Source organism: Bubalus bubalis, chromosome 1 (assembly GCF_019923935.1).
Source record: "Bubalus bubalis isolate 160015118507 breed Murrah chromosome 1, NDDB_SH_1, whole genome shotgun sequence".
In the NCBI taxonomy this organism is placed as follows: domain Eukaryota; kingdom Metazoa; phylum Chordata; class Mammalia; order Artiodactyla; family Bovidae; genus Bubalus; species Bubalus bubalis.
The window spans coordinates 11066192-11087903 of NC_059157.1; the positions used below are offsets into that span (position 1 = coordinate 11066192).

Genomic DNA, 21712 nt, shown 5'->3' on the forward strand with positions numbered 1-21712 from the left:
TACATGTGTTCCCCATCCTGAACCTCCCTCCCACCTCCCTCCCCATCCCATCCCTCTGGGTCATCACAGTGCACCAGCCCCGAGCACCCTGTCTCACGCATCGAACCTGGACTGGCGATTCGTTTCACGTATGATAATACACATGTTTCAATGCCACTCTCCCAAATCATCCCACCCTCGCCCTCTCCCACAGAGTCCAAAAGACTGTTCTATACATCTGTGTCTCTTTTGCTGTTTGCAAGTAAATAAATTATATTCAACGATCAAAAGACACAGAGTAAACAGATGAACTAAAAACAAGACAACTATACGCTGCCTACAAGAAACTCATTTAAGCCTTCAGGATATAAATACACGAAAAGCGAAAGGATGGAAATAAGTAGTCCATGAAAATGGCAAAGAGAGCAGGGAGGGCATACTTCAGTTCAGTTCAGTCGCTCAGTCGTGTCCAACTCTCTGCAACCCCATGAACCGCAGAACGCCAGGCCTCCCTGTCCATCACCAGCTCCTGGAGTTCACCCAAACTCATGTCCATTGAGTCAGTGATGCACACTAATATCAGATGAAATATCAGATAAAATATCAGAGGGCACACTAATATCAGATAAAATAGACTTTAAGTCAAAAACTGTCACAAGAGACACAGAATGTTATTATATAATGATAAAGAGATAAACTCATCAAGAGGATATAACAATTATAAATACATATGCACCCAACCTTAGAATACCTAAATATGCAAAGCAAACATTAACAGAACTAAAGACAGAAAGTCACAATTATTATTACTGTGTAGTAATAATAATAAGTGACTTCATTACCACACTTTCAATATTGGCTAGATCATCCATAACAGAAAAATCCATAGCAAAACACTAGATTTGAACAACATTACAGACCTAATGGGCCTAACAAACATACAGAGAACATTCCATCCAGTAGCACCAGAATACACATTCTCTTCAAGTACATGTAGAACATTCTCCAGGATAGAGCATAAGACAAAGCCAAGTCTTAAAACATTTAAAAAGACTGAAATCAGATCAAGCATCCTTTCCAACTTGAAGAAACAACCAAGCTCAGAGTTAGCAGAAGGAAGGTAATAATATATATTAGAGCAGAAATAAGTAAAATAGAGATTTGAAAAACAATTAAAAAAATACATCAAAGAAAACTAAGAGCTGGTCTTTTTGAGAAGATAGAATTGGCAAATTTTTAGCTAGGCTAACAGGGGAAAAAAGAGACAACTCATAAAATTATAAATGAAAGAGGAGGCATTAGAACAGATATCACAGACATACAAGAGATGATAAGAGACTATAATTATATACCAACAAATTTTATAATCTAAGAGAAACCTAGAAATAACCTTCTAAGGTTGAATCATGAAAAAGTTGGAAATCTGAACAAACCTATAATGGGCAAAGACACTAAATTAGTTATCAAAGACCTCCCAAGAAAGAAAAGCCTGGGATGATCTGACAGCTTCTCCATTGAATTCTATCAAACAGTTAAAGAAAAATTAAGGCCAATCCTCCCTAATCTCTTGAAAAAAAAATTGAATGCAAGAAAACATTTTCAAACTCATTTTGCAAGACCAGAATTACCCTCAGAACAAAGTCAGGCAAAGACATCTCAAGGGGAAAAATACTTCATGCCAATGAAAACAGATGCAAAAATTCTCAACAAAATACTAGCAAACCAAATTCAATGGCACATTAAAATGTTCATATGCCATCATCAAATGAAATTTAGCCCTGGGATCCAAGTTCACTTGAACATACATGAATCAATAAATGCAATATACTACATGAACAGAATGAAGGATTTAAATAACATGATCAACTATAAAACACTGGTGAAAGAAATCAAAGAGGACACTAACAGATGGAGAAATATACCATGTTCATGGATTGGAAGAATCAATATAGTGAAAATGAGTATACTACCCAAAGCAATCTATAGATTCAATGCAATCCCTATCAAGCTACCAACAGCATTCTTCACAGAGCTAGAACAAATAATTTCACAATTTGTATGGAAAAACAAAAAACCTCGAATAGCCAAAGCGATCTTGAGAAAGAAGAATGGAACTGGAGGAATCAACCTACCTGACTTCAGGCTCTACCACAAAGCCACAGTTATCAAGACAGTATGGTACTGGCACAAAGACAGAAATATAGATCAATGGAACAAAATAGAAAGCCCAGAGATAAATCCATGCAGCTATGGACACCTTAGCTTTGTCAAAGGACACCTTTGACAAAGGAGGCAAGAACATACAATGGATTAAAGACAATCTCTTTAACAAGTGGTGCTGGGAACTCTGGTCAACCACTTGTAAAAGAATGAAACTAGAACACTTTCTAACACCATACACAAAAATAAACTCAAAATGGATTAAAGATCTCAATGTAAGACCAGAAACTATAAAACTCCTAGAGGAGAACATAGGCAAAACACTCTCTGACATACATCACAGCAGGATCCTCTATGACCCACCTCCCAGAATATTGGAAATAAAAGCAAAAATAAACAAATGGGACCTAATTAACCTTAAAAGCTTCTGCACATCAAAGGAAACTATTAGCAAGGTGAAAAGACAGCCTTCAGAATGGGAGAAGATAATAGCAAATGAAGCAACTGACAAACAACTAATCTCGAGAATATACAAGCAACTCCTACAGCTCAACTCCAGAAAAATAAATGACCCAATCAAAAAATGGGCCAAAGAACTAAATAGACATTTCTCCAAAGAAGACATACAGATGGCTAACAAACACATGAAAAGATGCTCAACATCACTCATTATCAGAGAAATGCAAATCAAAACCACTATGAGGTACCATTTCACACCAGTCAGAATGGCTACGATCCAAAAGTCTACAAGTAATAAATGCTGGAGAGGGTGTGGAGAAAAGGGAACCCTCTTACACTGTTGGTGGGAATGCAAACTAGTCCAGCCACTATGGAGAACAGCGTGGAGATTCCTTAAAAAACTGGAAATAGACCTGCCTTATGATCCAGCAATCCCACTGCTGGGCATACACACTGGGGAAACCAGAAGGGAAAGAGACACGAGTACCCCAATGTTCATTGCAGCACTGTTTATAATAGCCAGGACATGGAAGCAACCTAGATGTCCATCAGCAGATGAATGGATAAGCAAGCTGTGGTACATATACACAATGGAGTATTATTCAGCCATTAAAAAGAATACATTTGAATCAGTTCTAATGAGGTGGATGAAACTGGAGCCTATTATACAGAGTGAAGTAAGCCAGAAAGAAAAACACCAATACAGTATACTAACGCATATATATGGAATTTAGAAAAATGGTAACAATAACCCTGTGTACAAGACAGCAAAACAGACACTGATGTATAGAACAGTCTTATGGACTCTGTGGGAGAGGGAGAGGGTGGGAAGATATGGGAGAATGGCATTGAAACATGTAAAATATCATGTATGAAATGAGTTGCCAGTCCAGGTTCGATGCACGATACTGGATGCTTGGGGCTGGTGCACTGGGACGACCCAGAGGGATGGAATGAGGAGGGAGAAGGGAGGAGGGTTCAGGATGGGGAACACATGTATACCTGTGGCGGATTCATTTTGATATTTGGCAAAACTAATACAATTTTGTAAAGTTTAAAAATAAAATAAAATTTAAAAAAAAAAACCAAAAAAAAATAAATAAATAAATAACATGATCATCTCAATAGATGCAGAAAAAGTTAATATAACTTTGTTAATAACTCTGACAAAAGTTAATATTTTCATGATAATAAAACTATCAACTTAGCTATAGGAAGGAATGCACCTCGACATAATAAAGTCCACATAGGATAACCCCACAGCTAACAAGCCAAGGACTCCCTCTTTCGCTACTCCTATTCCACTTAGTACTGGAAGTCCTAGCCAGAGCAATGAGTCAAGAAAAATAAATAAATGACATTCAAACAATTTCTGTTTGCAGATGACAACGTCCTATATATAGAAAAACATAAAAAAGACTTCACCAAAAAAACGGTTAAATAAAAATGAATTGTGTAAAGTTGCAAGATACAAAACCAACATACAAAAATCAATTGTTTCTTTACAGTAAAAATGAACTATCTACAAAAGAAATTAAGAAAAAATCTTATTTATAATAGCACCAAAAATAATAAAATGCTTAGGAATAATGCTAATTAAGGATATATAAGATCTGCACACTGAAAATTAGAAAACATTGAAGAAGGAAATCCATGATGAAAAACTGATTTTTCTCTGTGTCCTTTGTAATAAATAAATAATAAAGCAATAGTCATGAGTATGCTATATGCTGAGTCCTTTGAGTTCTCTACTGCTTCATTAAACCTAGAGACAGTACTGGGGACCTCTAAGAAAGGACAGAATTGTCATCATAACAATTCTGAGTCTTCCAATCCATTCACATGGAGTATTCCATCACTCAGATTTTTTTTCTTTTTCTCACAAATGTTTTAAGTGTATTTCTTTTGCATTTCTTTTGTTAAGAGTATTCCTGGGACTTCCCTGGCAGTCCAGTGGTTAAGGATGTGCCCTGAAATGCAGGGGATGAGGGTTCAATCCCTGGTAAGGAAACTAAGATCCCACATGCCAAAGAGTAACTAGAAAGTCTGGGTGCCTTAACAGAAGAGTGAAGATCCTGTGTGCTGCAACTAGAACCCATCACTGCTGCTGCTAAGTCGCTTCAGTCGTGTCTGACTCTGTGCGACCCCGTGCGACCCCATAGTCGGCAGCCCACCAGGCGTCCCCGTCCCTGGGATTCTCCAGGCAAGAACACTGGAGTGGGTTGCCATTTCCTTCTCCAATGCAAGAACCCATCACAGCCAAATAAATAAATAAAATGTTTTAAAAGACTCTGCTTAAAAAAAAAAAAAAGGAATATTCCTAAATATTTTTATGCTACTGTGAATGGGATTTTAATTTCATTTTCAGATTGTTCATTGCAATTACATAGAAATTCAACTCATTTTTGTACTGCGACTGTGTATCTCATGATTTTTTATAAACTCATTTAATTGTTTTAAAGGGTATTTTTGATGGATTCCTTAGGATTATTATATATATGCAAGATCATGTTATCTGCAAAGAGAGAAAGCGAGTTGCATTTCTTCCCTTCCAAATTGAATGTCTTTTATTTCTTTTTTCTTACCTGAATATACTGTCTGGAGTCTCTAGTACAGCATTTAATAGAGGTAATGGAAGTCTGTATTCTTGCTTTTTGTTTGATTTTAGGGGGAAAGGACTCAGAATTTTTATATTAGTATGATGTTAGCTGTAGGTATTTCATAGATGCTCTGTGTCAGGTTAAGTTCCTTCCTATTTATAACTTGAAGACAATTTTATAAATGAGTGGCTATTACATTTTCTACTTTTAATTAATTTTTATTGGAGCATAGTTGTTTTACAACGTTGCATTTTGTTTCTACTGTACAGCATAATGAATCAGCCATACGTATTTGTTGTCGTTGTTCAGTCGCTTGATCATGTCCGTCTCTTTGCAACCCCATGGACTGCAGCACGCCGGGCTTCCTTGTCCTTCAGCATCTCCCAGGGCTTGCTCAAACTCATGTCCATCAAGTCAGTGATGACAGCCAACCATCTCATCCTCTGTCATCCCCTTCTCCTCCTGCCTTCAGTCTTTCCCAGCATCAGGGTCTTCTCTAATGAGTCAGCTCTTTGTATCAGGTGGCCAAATATTGGAACTTCAGCATCAGTCCTTCCAATGAATATTCAGGATTGATTTCCTTTAGAACTGACTGGTTTGATCCCCTTGCAGTCCAAGGGATTCTCAAGAGCCAAACATATATCCTCTCCCTTTCAGAATTCCTTCCCATTCAGGTCGCTACAGTGCATTTAGTACAGTTCTCTGTCCTATACACAGCATGTTCCATTAGTTATATTGCTACATCGTTTTTCTGCATATTTTGAAATGATCATGTATTTTATTTTCCTTTATTTAAATAATGTGGTGTACTACATTAATTAAATCAATGTGCACTACTGAAATAAATCCCTCTTGGCCATGGTGGCATTCTTTTCACAAGTTCCTGGATTCTGTTTGTAATTTGAAAAGGATTTTTGCATCAGTATTCATGAGAAATATTAATCTATAGTTTCTTGTGAGGCCTTCATCTGGCATTGGTGTCAGGGTAACACCATCATCTAGAATGAGTTTTAAAGTATTCCTCTCTCTTACACATTCCAGGAGAGATTGTGGTGTATTGTATACCACACAATACACCATACAATACACATCATACACCAATACACAATGTTATCAAACATTATTATTTCTTCTTTAAGTGTTTGATAATATTCACCAGTGAAGATATCTGGATCTGGGATTTACTTTGTGGAAAGATTTTAAGTTCCTAATTCAGTTTTACACTTGCTTATTCAGAATTTCCATCTCTTCTTAACTCAGTTTCGGTACTTTGCATCTTAGGAATTTTTCCATTTGTCTAATTTGCTTGGATATACTAGCTTAGTATATTTTCTTATAATTATTTTAAATCATGTAAGAGCAGTATGGATTCTCCTGTTTCATTTCTAATTCTGGTGATATGTTATCTCTCTTTTTTTCATGGTCTAGGTAAAGGTTTGTCCATTTTTGCTGATTCCTTTTGAAAGAAGCAACTTTGGTTTCAGTAATTTCCTCTCAACCATGATTATTTCTTTCATGATGCTGACTCTGGATTTAATTCTCTCTTTTTTGTACATTTATAAAGTACAACCTTATAGAATAGTTTCTTTAAATATTTAGATATTTCAATATATTTAAGTATTTAAAGCTAAAATTTTCCCTCTAAGTACTGCTTTAGCTGTACACCTCTTGATATGTTGCTTTTTATTCAGTTCAAAATGCCTAATGTTTTAACACTATTTTTTCTTTGACACTGTGATTATTGGTAAGTGTGTTTTTTAATTTCCAGTATTTGTGGATTTTATTAAATTCCCTTCATTTGTTGATTTCTAATTTAATTTTGCTGTCATCAGAGGGAAATCTTTGTATGATTCCAGATGGAGAAGGCAATGGCACCCCACTCCAGCACTCTTGCCTGGAAAATCCCATAGATGGAGGAGCCGGTAGGCTGCAGTCCATGGGGTCACTAAGAGTTGGACATGATTGAGTGACTTCACTTTCACTTTTCACTTTCATGCATTGGAGAAGGAAATGGCAACCCACTCTAGTGTTCTTGCCTGGAGAATCCCAAGGACAGGGGAGCCCGGTGGGCTTCCGTCTATGGGGTCGCACAGAGTCGGACATGACTGAAGCGACTTAGCAGTAGCAGCAGCAGCCTTTTGAAGTATACTGAGACTGGTTTTATAGCCTAGCATGTCCATCCTCAAAGATATGTATTATTATAAATAATGCATATTCTGCTGTTGCTGGGTGGAGTGTTCAGTAGATGTCAATTTAGTCCAGTTGCTTGATAGTGTGGTAAATGTTTTCTATGTCCTTGCTATTTTCAGCATAGTTGTGGGAGACCCTGAGCCAGCCCTAAGAAAGCCTCGTCCAGATTCCTGACCCATAGAAACTGTGAGGATAATTTAAGTTTGAGGCTAACTTGTTAAGCAATGATAGATAAGTAACATACCATGACCCTATAAAACCTGGCCTTCGCCTACATCTCCGACCTCTTCTGTCTTAGTAGGGGCCCTCCACAAAACAGGACTTGAGGCAAAATTTATAAGCTAATGCTTCATTAAGGTTTGGGAAGCTAGACAGACAAAAGCAAAACAAATAAAGATAGCTGGTACATTACTAAGGTGACCAAAGCTTTATCAAAAATTGTATGTACTTTTTCTGTTAGGGAGGTTTTCCCTGGAAATAATACATGAAACATGGCAGCTGAGGTCAATCTGTCACTAGAACTGAGAATAAAACCAGGGCCACAAAGATTGAGATTGTGCCATAGACTCAGTCCAATGTACCATCTCCTACCACACTGCTATAGCAAATCGAGTGATAAATAGTCATATTTCAATGAATTCTTAATTTGTACAAACTGATTTACCAGAGTTTTATTTCATTGCCTTTAAAACAGGAGATAGATTACAAAATGTCTGACTTGTCAACCACATTTTAGAAACACGTATATCAGTCTTGTTAAATAATTATTATTTGAATCGGTGTTTCTAACAAAGAATCCATATTTTGGAAATAAATATTAATTAGACCTTTGTTTTTTAATCAGAAGCACTGAGCAGAAAAACATGGCTTAACAATTCTGGAGAAGCACATAAACAAGGACCAATACACTCTTTCCTTATCCATCATTAAACTTGAAGAGTATAACAAATCACTTTTATTCCTTTATTGAATTCCCAGTTCAAGATCTTTCTATTGCTTCTTTTTCTTGAAATCTTTTACACAAATTCTTCCCTTTGTCATTTATCAGTTCAGTTCAGTTGCTCAGTCATATCTAACTCTTTGTGACCCCATGAATCGCAGGACGCCAGGCCTCCCTGTCCATCACCAACTCCCGGAGTTCACTCAGATTCACGTCCATCAAGTCAGTGATGCCATCCAGCCATCTCATCCTCTGTCATCCACTTCTCCTCTGCTCCCAATCTCTCCCAGCATCAGAGTCTTTTCCAATGAGTCAACTCTTCGCATGAGGTGGCCAAAGTACTGGAGTTTCAGCTTCAGCATCATTCCCTTCAAAGAAATCCCAGGGCTGATCTCCTTCAGAATGGACTGGTTGGATCTCCTTGCAGTCCAAGGGACTCTCAAGAGTCTTCTCCAACACCACAGTTCAAAAGCATCAATTCTTTGGCGCTCAGCCTTCTTCACAGTCCAACTCTCACATCCATACATGACCACAGGAAAAACCATAGCCTTCACTAGACAACCCTTTGCTGGCAAAGTAATGTCTCTGTTTTTGAATATGCTATCTAGGTTGGTCATAACTTTTCTTCCAAGGAGTAAGCGTCTTTTAATTTCATGGCTGCAGTCACCATCTACAGTGATTTTGGAGCCCAGAAAAATAAAGTCTGACACTGTTTCCACTGTTTCCCCAACTATTTCCTACGAAGTGGTGGGACCGGATGCCATGATCTTCGTTTTCTGAATGTTGAGTTTTAAGCCAACTTTTTACTCTCCTCTTTCACTTTCATCAAGAGGCTTTTTAGTTTCTCTTCACTTTCTGCCATAAGGATGGTGTCATCTGCATATCTGAGATTACTGATATTTCTCCCAGCAATCTTGATTCCAGCTTGTGTTTCTTCCACTCCGGCGTTTCTCATGATATACCCTGCATATAAGTTAAATAAGCAGGGTGACAATATACAGCCTTGACGTACTCTTTTCCTATTTGGAACCAGTCTGTTATTCCGTGTCCAGTTCTAACTGTTGCTTCCTGACCTGCATACAGAGTTCTCAAGAGGCAGGTCAGGTGGTCTGGTATTCCCATCTCTTGAAGAATTTTCCACAGTTTATTGTGACCCACACAGTCAAAGGCTTTGGCATAGTCAATAAAACAGAAATAGGTGTTTTTCTGGAACTCTCTTGCTTTTTCCATGATCCAGCAGATGTTGGCAATTTGATCTCTGGTTGCTCTGCATTTTCTAAAACCAGCTTGAACATCAGGAAGTTCACGGTTCACGTATTGCTGAAGCCTGACTTGGAGAATTTTGAGCATTACTTTACTAGCATGTGAGATGAGTGCAATTGTGCAGTAGTTTGAGCATTCTTTGGCATTGCCTTTCTTTGGGAATGGAAAGAAAACTGACCTTTTCCAGTCCTGTGGCCACTGCTGAGTTTTCCAAATTTGCTGGCCTATTGAGTGCAGCACTTTCACAGCATCATCTTTCAAGATTTGAAATAGCTCCACTGGAATTCCATCACCTCCACTAGCCTTGTTCGCAGTGAGCCTTTCTAAGGCCCACTTGACTTCACATTCCAGGATGTCTGGCTCTAGGTGAGTGATCACACCATCGTGATTATCTGGGTCATGAAGATCTTTTTTGTACAGTTCTTCTGTGTGTCCTTGCCACCTCTTCTTAATATCTTCTGCTTCTGTTAGGTCCATACCATTTCTGTCCTTTATCGAGCCCATCTTTGAATGAAATGTTCCCTTGGTATCTCTAATTTTCTTGAAGAGATCTCTAGTCTTTCCCATTCTGTTGTTTTCCTCTATTTCTTTGCATTGATCACTGAGGAAGGCTTTCTTATCTCTTCTTGCTATTCTTTGGAACTCTGCATTCAGATGTTTATATCTTTCCTTTTCTCCTTTGCTTTTTGCATCTCTTCTTTTCACAGCTATTTGTAAGGCCTCCCCAGACAGCCATTTTGCTTTTTTTGCATTTCTTTTCCATGGGGATGGTTTGATCCCTGTCTCCTGTACAATGTCACGAACCTCTGTCCATAGTTCATCAGGCACTCTATTTATCAGATCTAGGCCCTTAAATCTATTTCTCACTTCCACTGTATAATCATAAGGGATTTGATTTAGGTCATACCTGAATGGTCTAGTGGTTTTTCCTACTTGCTTCAATTTAAGTCTGAATTTGGTCATAAGGGGTTCATGATCTGAGCCACAGTCAGCTCCTGGTCTTGTTTTTGCTTACTGTATAGAGCTTCTCCATCTTTGGCTGCAAAGAATATAATCAATCTGATTTCAGTGTTGACCATCTGGTGATGTCCATGTGTAGAGTCTTCTCTTGTGTTGGAAGAGTGTGTTTGCTATGACCAGTGCATTTTCTTGGCAAAACTCTATTAGTCTTTGCCCTGCTTCATTCCGTATTCCAAGGCCAGATTTGCCTGTTACTCCAGGTGTTTCTTGACTTCCTACTTTTGCATTCCAGTCCCCTATAATGAAAAGGACATCTTTTTTGGGTGTTAGTTCTAAAAGGTCTTGTAGGTCTTCATAGAACCGTTCAACTTCCGCTTCTTCAGAGTTACTGGTTGGTGCATAGACTTGGATTACTGTGATATTGAATGGTTTGCCTTGGAAATGAACAGAGATCATTCTGTCGTTTTTGAAATTGCATCCAAGTACTGCATTTCGGACTCTTTTGTTGACCATGATGGCTACTCCATTTCTTCTGAGGGTTTCCTGCCCACAATAGTAGATATAATGGTCATCTGAGTTAAATTCACCCATTTCAGTCCATTTTAGTTTGCTGATTCCTAGAATGTTGACATTAATTCTTGCCATCTCTTGTTTGACCACTTCCAATTTGCCTTGATTCATGGACCTGACATTCCAGGTTCCTATGCAATGTTGCTCTTTACAGCATCGGACCTTGCTTCTATCACCAGTCACATCCACACCTGGGTATTGTTTTTGCTTTGGCTCCTTCCCTTCATTCTTTCTGGAGTTATTTCTCCACTGATCTCCAGTAGCATATTGGGCCCCTACTGACCTGGGGAGTTCCTCTTTCAGTATCCTATCATTTTGCCTTTTCATACTGTTCATGGGGTTCTCAAGGCAAGAAAACTGAAGTGGTTTGCCATTTCCTTCTCCAGTGGACCACATTCCGTCAGAACTCTCCACCATGACCCGCCCATCTTGGGTTGCCCCACGGGCATGGCTTAGTTTCATTGAGTTAGACAAGGCTGTGGTCCTAGTGTGATTAGATTGACTAGTTTTCTGTGAGTATGGTTTCAGTGTGTCTGCCCTCTGATGCCCTCTTGCAACACCTACCGTCTTACTTGGGTTTCTCTTACCTTGGGTGTGGGCTATCTCTTCACGGCTGCTCCAGCAAAGTGCAGCCACTGCTCCTTACCTTGAACGAGGGGTATCTCCTCACCACTGCCCTTCCTGGCTTTCAATGTGGGATAGCTCCTCTAGGCCCTCCTGTGCCCGCGCAGCCGTAGATCCTTGGATATGGGGTTGGTCCTCCCGGCCGCCGCCCCTGGCCTCGGGCGTGGGGTAGCTCCTGTCATTTATGTATTAACTCAAATGTCACTACCTAGAGTGACATTTTCTGTTTAGCTTGGCTAAAATACACTCTCAGTCACTCTATTCTATTAGCTTACTTTATTTTTAAATCATTTATCATTATACAAAGCTGTATCTTTAATGTTTGTTTGTATGAAGATTTCTTCTCTACAATACCCACCAAAAGACAGTGTGGAGTAAACTATTTTCTAAATTAATGAATGAATGAACAATTTCAAGCTGCAAACACACGGTAAATGCATATCAGCTCATAGCACCACTCTTCTATTTCATCCAAAGTTCACTGACCTTTGATCTGTATATTTTTGTTGTTATTTTTTCTGTTCTGCATTGCTATACATTACTTTTAAGGATATGAGTAAAGTAAAGTGATGTTCAGCTGTTACATTTAACTGGAACCAATTTTCCTTTGATACTGGTTAAGAAATCACTGTGTTTTCAGTCCTATTTATTTTTCTCCACTTTTCCTTCTGCTCTAATCCTTGCAGTCGACTCTGTCTTCTCTTTTATAAGGCATTTTAAAATTAATTAATGTATGTATTTTCAGCTGCCCTGGGTCTTTGTTGTTTTGCATGGGCTTTCTCTAGTTACGGCAAGCAGGGGCTACACTCCAGTTGGGGTGCGCTGGCTTCTCATTGTGGTGGCTCCCCTTATTGTAGCACATGGGATCTAGAGCATGGGGGCTTCCGCAGTTACAGCGTGAGAGCTCTCGAGTTGTGGCACACGGGCTTAGCTGCCCTGCAGCATGTGGGATCTTAGTTCCCAGACCAGGGATCAAACCCGTGTCCCCTGCATTGGCAGGTGGATTCTTAATCACCAGAGCACCAGGAAAATCCTATCAATTGGTGGGCTACAGTCCACAGAGCTACAAAGAGTCAGACACAAATGAAGTAACTTAACACACACACACACACACACACATCTGTTAAGGGGTTAATATCCAAAATATATAACAGACTCATATGACTCAATATTAAAAAAAAAACTAACAAGCAAGCAAAAAACTTGATTTTAAAATGGACAGAGAGCCTGAATAGGCATATTTTCAAAGAAGACATATAGATGGCCAACAGGCACAGGTAAAAATGCTCAGCATCACTAATCGGGGAAATGCAAATAAAATTTCACAATAAGGTATCACCTCACATCTGTCAAAATGGCTATCATCAAAAAGACAACAAATAGCAAATGTTTACGAGGATGTTGGAGAAGGAAATGGCAACCCACTCCAGTGTTCTTGCCTGGAGAATCCCAGGGACGGTGGAGCCTGGTGGGCTGCCGTCTATGGGGTCGCACAGAGTCAGACACGACTGAAGCTACTAGGATGTGGAGAAAAGGTAACCCTGGCACCCTGTTGGTGGGAATATAAATTGTTACAGTCACTATGAGAAACTGCATGGAGGTTTCTCAAAAAGTAAAAATAGAACTACTTTGATCCAGGTTATATATCTGAAGGATACAATACCAGTGTCTTGAAGAGATAGGTATACCCCCATATTCATTGCAGCATTATTCACCATAGCCAAGATATGGCGATGACCTAAGTGTTGAACAATAGATGAATGTATTCAAAGAAATGGAGTGGAATAATATTCAGCCATAAAAAGAAAAATAAGGAAATCTTGCCATTTGCAGCAACAAGTGGGGACCTTGAGGGTATTGTGCTAAGTGAAATAAGTCAGACAAGAGAAAGACAAAGACTGTATGACCTCACATGCAAAATGTTAAAAAGCCAAACTCCTCATATTGGTGGTTGCCAGAGGATGTGGGATAAGGAAAGTGGGAAGATGTAAGTTAAGGATACAAATTATCAACTATAAAATGAAAAAAAAAAATAGTCTAAGGATCTAATGTACTGCATGGTGACTATAGTTAACAATAATGTTATTATCTACTTGAAAGTTGCTAAAACTGTAAATCCTAAGTGTTCTCAGTATGTGAAGTGGAGGATGTGTTAACTAACCTTATTGTGCTCATCATTTTACAATTCAAACTTACAGCAATTTGTTACATTGTATACCTTAAATAATGTTACATGTTGAATGTATCAATAAACTTGGGGGAAATTTTTTTTAAAGATAAGATCATGTTCCTCCTCCAATCTTAAGAATGCATGCCATTTACCCTGTTCATGAGTTTATTTCTTACTCCTAGGGATGCCAGTGGATTGTTCTGGGTGCTGGGCAATTTTCAGGGATTCATTAAATGCTTTTTTTTTTAAGGAATGGAATCAAATGGTTGTAACAGTATCTGAATGAATTCTGAAGGAACGGGGGTTTTTACCAGAATACAGTAAAGAGAAGTCAGTCAATAAAAAAACTAATCTAACCTCCTGCACTCATGTGAAGTAGAATGATAGAAAATAAGAACTTAATAAGGTTGTCCAAGATGTATGTTGATCACAGAGAAACCCCAATGGGTACAAGAAGGATTTGTAACGAGGTAAACAAATGGAAAGTCAAATCAGAAAAGAAAGAAGTCAGGCATTATGTACAGGAGAGTCCTAGATATAATAGATTACAGAGGAGACTGAAGGCTGACAGGGCTCCAATACTGCTTGGACAAAATATGATAGGAAGGACTAAATATAATATTGACATGTCTTCCATCTCCTTAAAACAAGTATCTCAAGAAATGTAATACCTAGATATTATAAAATACAGTTTGCCTCCTACCTGGCAACTCGTTGAACAGCATGCTCCCGAACCACATACTTTATCTTTTTTCTTCCTACATAATCTAGCATCACAGCAGTCTGGATGAGTACATGTCTGTAAACAAACGCTTTGTTACTCAATCATGTATGACTAGGTACAATCCTACAAAAGTGCAATACAGAATTTATTTACAAAGTCTAAGCAGGTCCTAAAACCCACAGCTTCAGTAATTCCTTTCTTTATCTGAGACTTACTGAAATCAACATCTCATTCAGTAGTTTGTAAAAGAAATGTGTCATTTCACTACATCCATTAAATTTGAACAATAGTAATACACTGCTGTGGGGCCAAAACCTTACAGGAAATAGTTATTCTGTATCTTGTTAACTATCATTTTCTTATATTATCGCTTTCATAATAAATGTTTACATATGGAATGTCTCTGATGTGAAGCCGTCAAACAAAACCTCAAACCTCTGTCCCCTCAAAAGTGGTCCAGAAGCCAGGCTGGTCTATCCAGACCTCTGATTTCACTGGGAGCTGGTCCCATACACATTTGCATTTTATAAGATTCAGTGTCTTAGATCAATTTTCCCAGTTATTTCAATAATAAGTTTGTTCTAAACTCTGCAATTGACCAACATTAGAAGTTTGAGTTTCCTGCTGAGTTTCCCATCTTTTTCCTTACTGGTATTTTAGTTGGTATTTTCAACAAACAGCTTCACCACAGGCAACAATACTGTATTTCTAAAAGGTTATTTATTTCATGTATTGACTCATGTAATCCTGTACTGACAGTTTAAATATACCTTTCTTAGCTTTTTTTTCCCCCCCTTACTGTCTCTTTGAATCAAAGGTTTGGTTATTCTTAGTTTGGGGGGTTTGTCTTCTTCAACACAACTGTATTTGCAAGGGCAGACTTTCATTTTTTTAATTAATTTATTTATTTTAATTGAAGGCTAATTACTTTACAATATTCTAGTGTGTTTTGCCATACATTGACATGAATCAGCCATAGATGTACATGTGTCCCCCATCCTGAACCCACCTCCCTCCCCATCCCATCCCTCAGAGTTGCTCTAGTGCACCAGCCCTGAGCACCCTGTCTCATGCATCTGACCTGGACTGGTGATCTATTTTACATATGGTAATATACATGTTTCAATGCTATCCTCTCAAATCATCCCACCCTTGACTTCTCCCACAGAGTCCAAAAGTCTGTTCTTTATCCCTGTGTCTCTTTTGCTATCTTGCATATAGGGTCATTGTTACCATCTTTCTAAATTCCATATATATACATTAATATACTGTATTGGTGTTTTTCTTTCTGACTTACTTCACTCTGTACAATAGGCTCCAGTTTCATCCACCTCATTAGAACTGATTAAATGCATTCTTTTTAACAGTTGAGTAATATTCCATTGTGTATATGTACCACAGCTTTCTTATCGATTCATCTGCTGATGGACATCTAGGTTGCTTCCATGTCCTAGCTATTGTAAGCAGTGCTGCAATGAACATTGGGGTACATGTGTCTCTTTAAATTCTGGTTTTGTTGGTTTGTATGCCCAGCAGAGGGATTGCTGGGTCGTATGGCAGTTCTATTTCCAATTTTTCAAGGAATCTCCACACTGTTCTCCATAGTGGTTGTATTAGTTTGCATTCCCACCAACAGTGTAAGAGGGTTTCCTTTTCTCTGCATCCTCTTCAGCATTTATTGCTTGTAGACTTTTTGATAGCAGTCATTCTGACCAGCGTGAGATGGTACCTCATTGTGGTTTTGATTTGCATTTTTCTGATAAAAAAATGATGTTGAGCATCTTTTCATGTGTCTGTTAGCCATCTGTACATCTTCTTTGGAGAAATGTCTGTTTAGTTCTTTGGCCCATTTTTTTTATTGGATCATTTATTTTTCTGGTATGGAGCTGCATGAGCTGCTTATATATTTTTTAGATTAATTCTTTGTCAGTTGCTTCATTTGCTATTATTTTCTCCCATTCTGAAGGCTGTCTTTTCACCTTGCTTATAGTTTCCTTCATTGTCCAAAAGCTTTTAAGTTTAATTAGGTCACATTTGTTTATTTTTGCTTTTATTTTCAATATTCTGGGAAGTGGGTCATAGAGGATCCTGCTGTGATTTATGTCAGAGAGTGTTCTGCCTATTTTTTCCTCTAGGAGTTTTATAGTTTCTGATCTTACATTTAGATCTTTAATCCATTTTGAGTTTATTTTTGTGTATGGTGTTAGAAAGTGTTCTAGTTTCATTCTTTGACAAGTGGTTGACCAGTTTTCCCAGCACCACTTGTTAAAAGATTATCTTTTCTCTATTGTATATTCTTGCCTCCTTTGTCAAACATAAGGTGTCCATAGCTGCATGGATTTATCTCTGGGCTTTCTATTTTGTTCCATTGATCTATATTTCTGTCTTTGTGCCAGTACCATACTGTCTGGATGACTGTTGCTTTGTAGTATAGTCTGAAGTCAGGCAGGTTGATTCCTCCAATTCCATTCTTCTTTCTCAAGATTACTTTGGCTATTCGAGGTTTTTTTTTTTTTTTTTAATTTTTTTACTTTACAATATTGTATTGGTTTTGCCATACATCAACATGAATCCACCACGGGTGTACATGTGTTCCCAATCCTGAACCTCCCCACCCCCCTCCCCCCGCCACAACTCCCTCCCCATACCATCCCTCTGGGTCATCTCAGTGCACCAGCCCCAAGCTTCCTGTATCCTGCATCGAACCTGGACTGGCGATTTGTTTCTTATATGATATTATACATGTTTCAATGCCATTCTCCCAAATCATCTGCCCCCATCCCCCACAGAGTCCAAAAGACTGTTCTATACATCTGTGTCTCTTCTGCTGTCTCCCATACAGGGTTATCATTACCATCTTTCTAAATTCCATATATATGTGTTAGTATACTGTATTGGTGTTTTTCTTTCTGGCTTACTTCACTCTGTATAACCGGCTACAGTTTCATCCACCTCATTAGAACTGATTCAAATGTATTCTTTTTAATGGCTGAGGCTTTTTTGTATTTCCATACAAATTGTGAAATTATTTGTTCTAGTTTTCTGAAAAATACTGTTGGAAGCTTGATAGGGATTGCACTGAATCTGTAGATTGCTTTGGATAGTATACTCATTTTCACTATATTGATTCTTCCAATCCATGAGCATGGTATATTTCTCCATCTATTTGTGTCATCTTTGATTTCTTTCACCAGTGTTTTACTGTTTTCTATATATGGGTCTTTGTTTCTTTTGGTAGATTATTCCTAAGTATTGTATCCCTTTCGTTGCAATGGTGAATTGAATTGCTTCCTTAACTTCTCTTTCCCTTTCTTAAGCAGAGAATGCTCTGGCTATTTCAAAATGTTTCCTTTTCCTCTCCTTCTGCCAGAAACATAAGACTTTTCTCCAGTATTCACTGTGACAACCAGTTCAAGTTTCTGGAGGTAAAGTGTGAGAGCCTTCCTATGACTGTGTTCCCAAGGAGTTTTAAACTATGAGTTCACATTAAGCCTCCAGAAATTTGTCAATTACAATTCAGGTTTTCCTACCCAGATGTTGGTTCCCAAAAGGTTTTAGCTTGTGGGTTACTACTCCAGTAGTTGTGATTCTCTGCATTCACCTGTTGGTTTTTCCAGTTTTGCGGGGGGCAGTTATTTGCTCTGTGACCTCACTTCTCTGATGGATATAAGAGCTTTTTACTTGTTGCAAATACTAAGTAGTGACTTCTAAGCTTCTCACATGTCAGACTAGAAATAATTCTTATCTTTTGATGTAATAGAATAAGAGTCCTTTGAATTGGCTTTTGATATTCACAGATATATATATAGTGCATATATATGTTTGAAAATATATGAATTATAAATGTTTTCTCCTATTTCAGACTCTAGCATTTTATTTTTCTTAAAAGAGCCTGAAAGAAAAAGTTTCTTCTAATAAATTTGATGAAGTACAACTACATTGTTTTTCTTTAAAATCTCATTCTTATTTGCCTTCTCTAAGACTTTTTTGCCTATCACAAAGTCAGAAAGACTGTCTCCTATGTTTTATTCTAAAAGCTTTAGGATTTTTGCTTTTTTATATTTAAAGTATTTGATCCATTTCAGTTAGTTTTTCTGTATGATGAGATATCAATGTTTATGTACATTGATTTCTAGTTCATGCATTACTTTTGTTGGAAAGATTTTCACCCATTGAACTGCCTCAATATACTGCAGAAAACCAATTAACCATATAAACATTTTATATATGGATTCTCTGTATGGTTTCATTAAAGGGTATATTTATGTTTTGGCCAATACCATATTGTCTTGTTACAACTTTATAAACAATTTTGAAATTTTCAGAAAATTAGTGTATGTGCTCCATTTTTGTTCTTTTGCTTTGACTGTTTTAGGCTCTGCATTTCCAGATACATGTAGTATTAGCTTGTAAATTTCCACAGAAAGATGGTGGAGTTTGGATTGGGATTATGATACAGAGCTGACATTTTAACAATACTGTATCTCCCACTCCATGAAAGTGAGATATGTCTCCATTTCAATCTTTCATTTATCTGAGCAATGAAAGATTTTACTGCACAGCTCTTGCATTTATTCTGTTAAATTTATCTCTAATGTTTTTAAGACAATGTATATGGAATTGCATGTTTTAGTTCATTTTCCATTTGTTTATTGTTTTTACGTAGAAATCTATGGAATTTGGGTTCATTTGCATTTATTAATTAGCTTTAGAAGCCTTTGAGAGTAGATTATTTAGGAATCTCTACTCATGTGGCCCAGTATAATTTGACCAAAGATAGTTTTAATCTTTCTTTTCATTCATGTGAGTTTCTTTGTCTTGCCTTACTGCAATGGCAGAAGCACTCACTGCAGTGTTGAAAGGAAACAGGAAGAATGCATCTTTTTGTCTTGCTTCATATATTAGGGAGAAATAATGAATCTTTCACCAGAAAGTGTGATAATAGTTGCAAGTTTTTGAGAGATGTACTTCATTCGAGTGAGGAGGTTCTCTTCTATTGGTGGAGTGCTGAGAGAGTTTATAATGAATTGCTGCTAAATTTTCTCAAGTTTTTTTCTTCATCTATTCTGTGATTGTGGTAAATTGCATTGAATGCCTTTCAATTATCTTGACGAATATTGCAAGTGCACTTAAAAAGAATGTTTAAATCTAGCTGTCTAATATATTGGCCTACGTTAAGTCGCTTTAGTCATGTCTGACTCTTTGCAACCCTATGGATTATAGCTTGCCAGGCTCTTCTGCCCAAGGGATTCTCCAGGCAAAAATACTGGAGTGGAGTGGCCATTTCCTCCTCCTTTATTTATTGGCCTATAAATACCAATTATATTAAGGTGGTGGATAGTACTGTTCAGGTCTTATACATCCTTACTTATTTTTTATCTAGTTCTATAAATTACTGACAGATATGAAATAAGCCTCCAAATATGATCATTTATTTGTCACTGTATCCCTTTAGTTCTATCAGTAATTGCTTTAAGATATCCAAATATCTAATATATGTGTAAATTATGATAAATTTTCACATATTTTAAACATATATATATGACCATATACACTTATTATTGTTATGTCTTCCTTATATACTTTTTATCTTTTTGAAGCATTTGTCAATGTTGATGTAACTGTCATTGTTCAGTCACTAAAAGTTGTATCCAACTCTTTGCAACCCCATGGACTGTAGCATGCCAGGCTCTTCTGTCCCACACTATCTCCTGGAGTTTGCTCACATTCATGTCCATTGAGTCAGTGATACTATCTAACCATCTCATCCTCCACTGCCCCCTTCTCCTTTTGCCTTCAATCTTTCCCAGCATCAGGGTCTTTTCCAATGAGTCAGCTCTTCACATCAGTTGGCCAAAGGATTGGAGCTTCAGCTTCAGCACAAATCCTTCCAAGACTGAATATTCAGGGTTGATTTTTTTTTAGGATTTGCTAGTTTGATCTCCTTTCAGTTCAAGGGCCTTTCAAGAGTCTTCTCCAGCACCACATTTCGAAAGCATCAATTCTTCTGCACTCAACCTATTTTATGGATCAATTTTCAGATCCACACATGACTATTGGAAAAACCATAGCTTTGACTATACAGACATTTGTCAGCAAAGTGATGCCTCTACTTTTTTAGTACGCTGTCTAGGCATTATTATATATAGTTTTTATTTTTGTATTTAGTATTTAAAAACTAAATATATTGGCTGTCTTATATTTACTGTTTTCCTGTTATATTCTTTTCTGCTATTTTACTTTCTACTTTAGAAGGCATTTGGGCTTAAAATACAATCCTTACAGATAGCATGTAATTTGTTCTTGATTTTTATTTAGTCTGACAGTTTCTGCTTTTATTCAGATTTTGGCCTATTTATATTAATTATTAATATGTCTATATGTCAGTTTGTCATTTTGCTGCTTATTTCTTATTTGTCTCATCTTGGTTTTGCTCCAATGATTTGCTTTATTTTGTGTTCATGAACTATGATCAGTATTTTATTTTAATTCTTCTATTGGCTTTTTTATATGCCTTTCCATAATGTTAAAATATTTGCTTTAGGATTTACAGTAAGTATCTTTAAAATACTATAATCAGAGTTATTAACTCTATTTTATATAGAGTTAATACTGATTTCCTTCAGATAAATTATAGAAACCTTGAACCAGTTTATTTCAACTCTTCCATCTTTAGTGCCATCATGGTTATTATATAGATGCACATACGTAGAGATCCATCTAGATACATATATATTCATATACATGCAGATACATAAATATGTGCATCAGTTCAGTTCAGTTCAGTTCAGCCGCTCAGTCGTGTCTGACTCTCTGCGACCCCATGAATTGCAGCACACCAGGCCTCCCTGTCCATCACCAACTCCCAGAGCTTACTCAAACTCATGTCCATCAACTTGGTGATGCCATCCAGCCATCTCATCCTCTCTCATCTCCTTCTCCTCCTGCCCCCAATACCTCCCAGAATCAGGGTTTTTCCAATGAGTCAACTCTTCACATGAGGTGGCCAAAGTATTGGAGTTTCAGCTTTAGCATCAGTCCTTCCAATGAACACCCAGAGCTGATCTCCCTTA

General features: G+C 37.5%; 1 protein-coding gene across 1 annotated transcript in view; it reads right to left on the reverse strand.

Annotated features, from left to right (window-relative positions):
- Positions 1-21712, reverse strand: part of LOC102404621 (disintegrin and metalloproteinase domain-containing protein 5) — a 109204-nt gene that overhangs the window by 66108 nt on the left and 21384 nt on the right. Inside the window, exon 4 of the mRNA XM_025278224.3 lies at positions 14619-14714. Within this exon, the coding sequence (XP_025134009.3) occupies positions 14619-14714 (96 nt within the window). The remainder of the gene's footprint in view (positions 1-14618; positions 14715-21712) is intronic.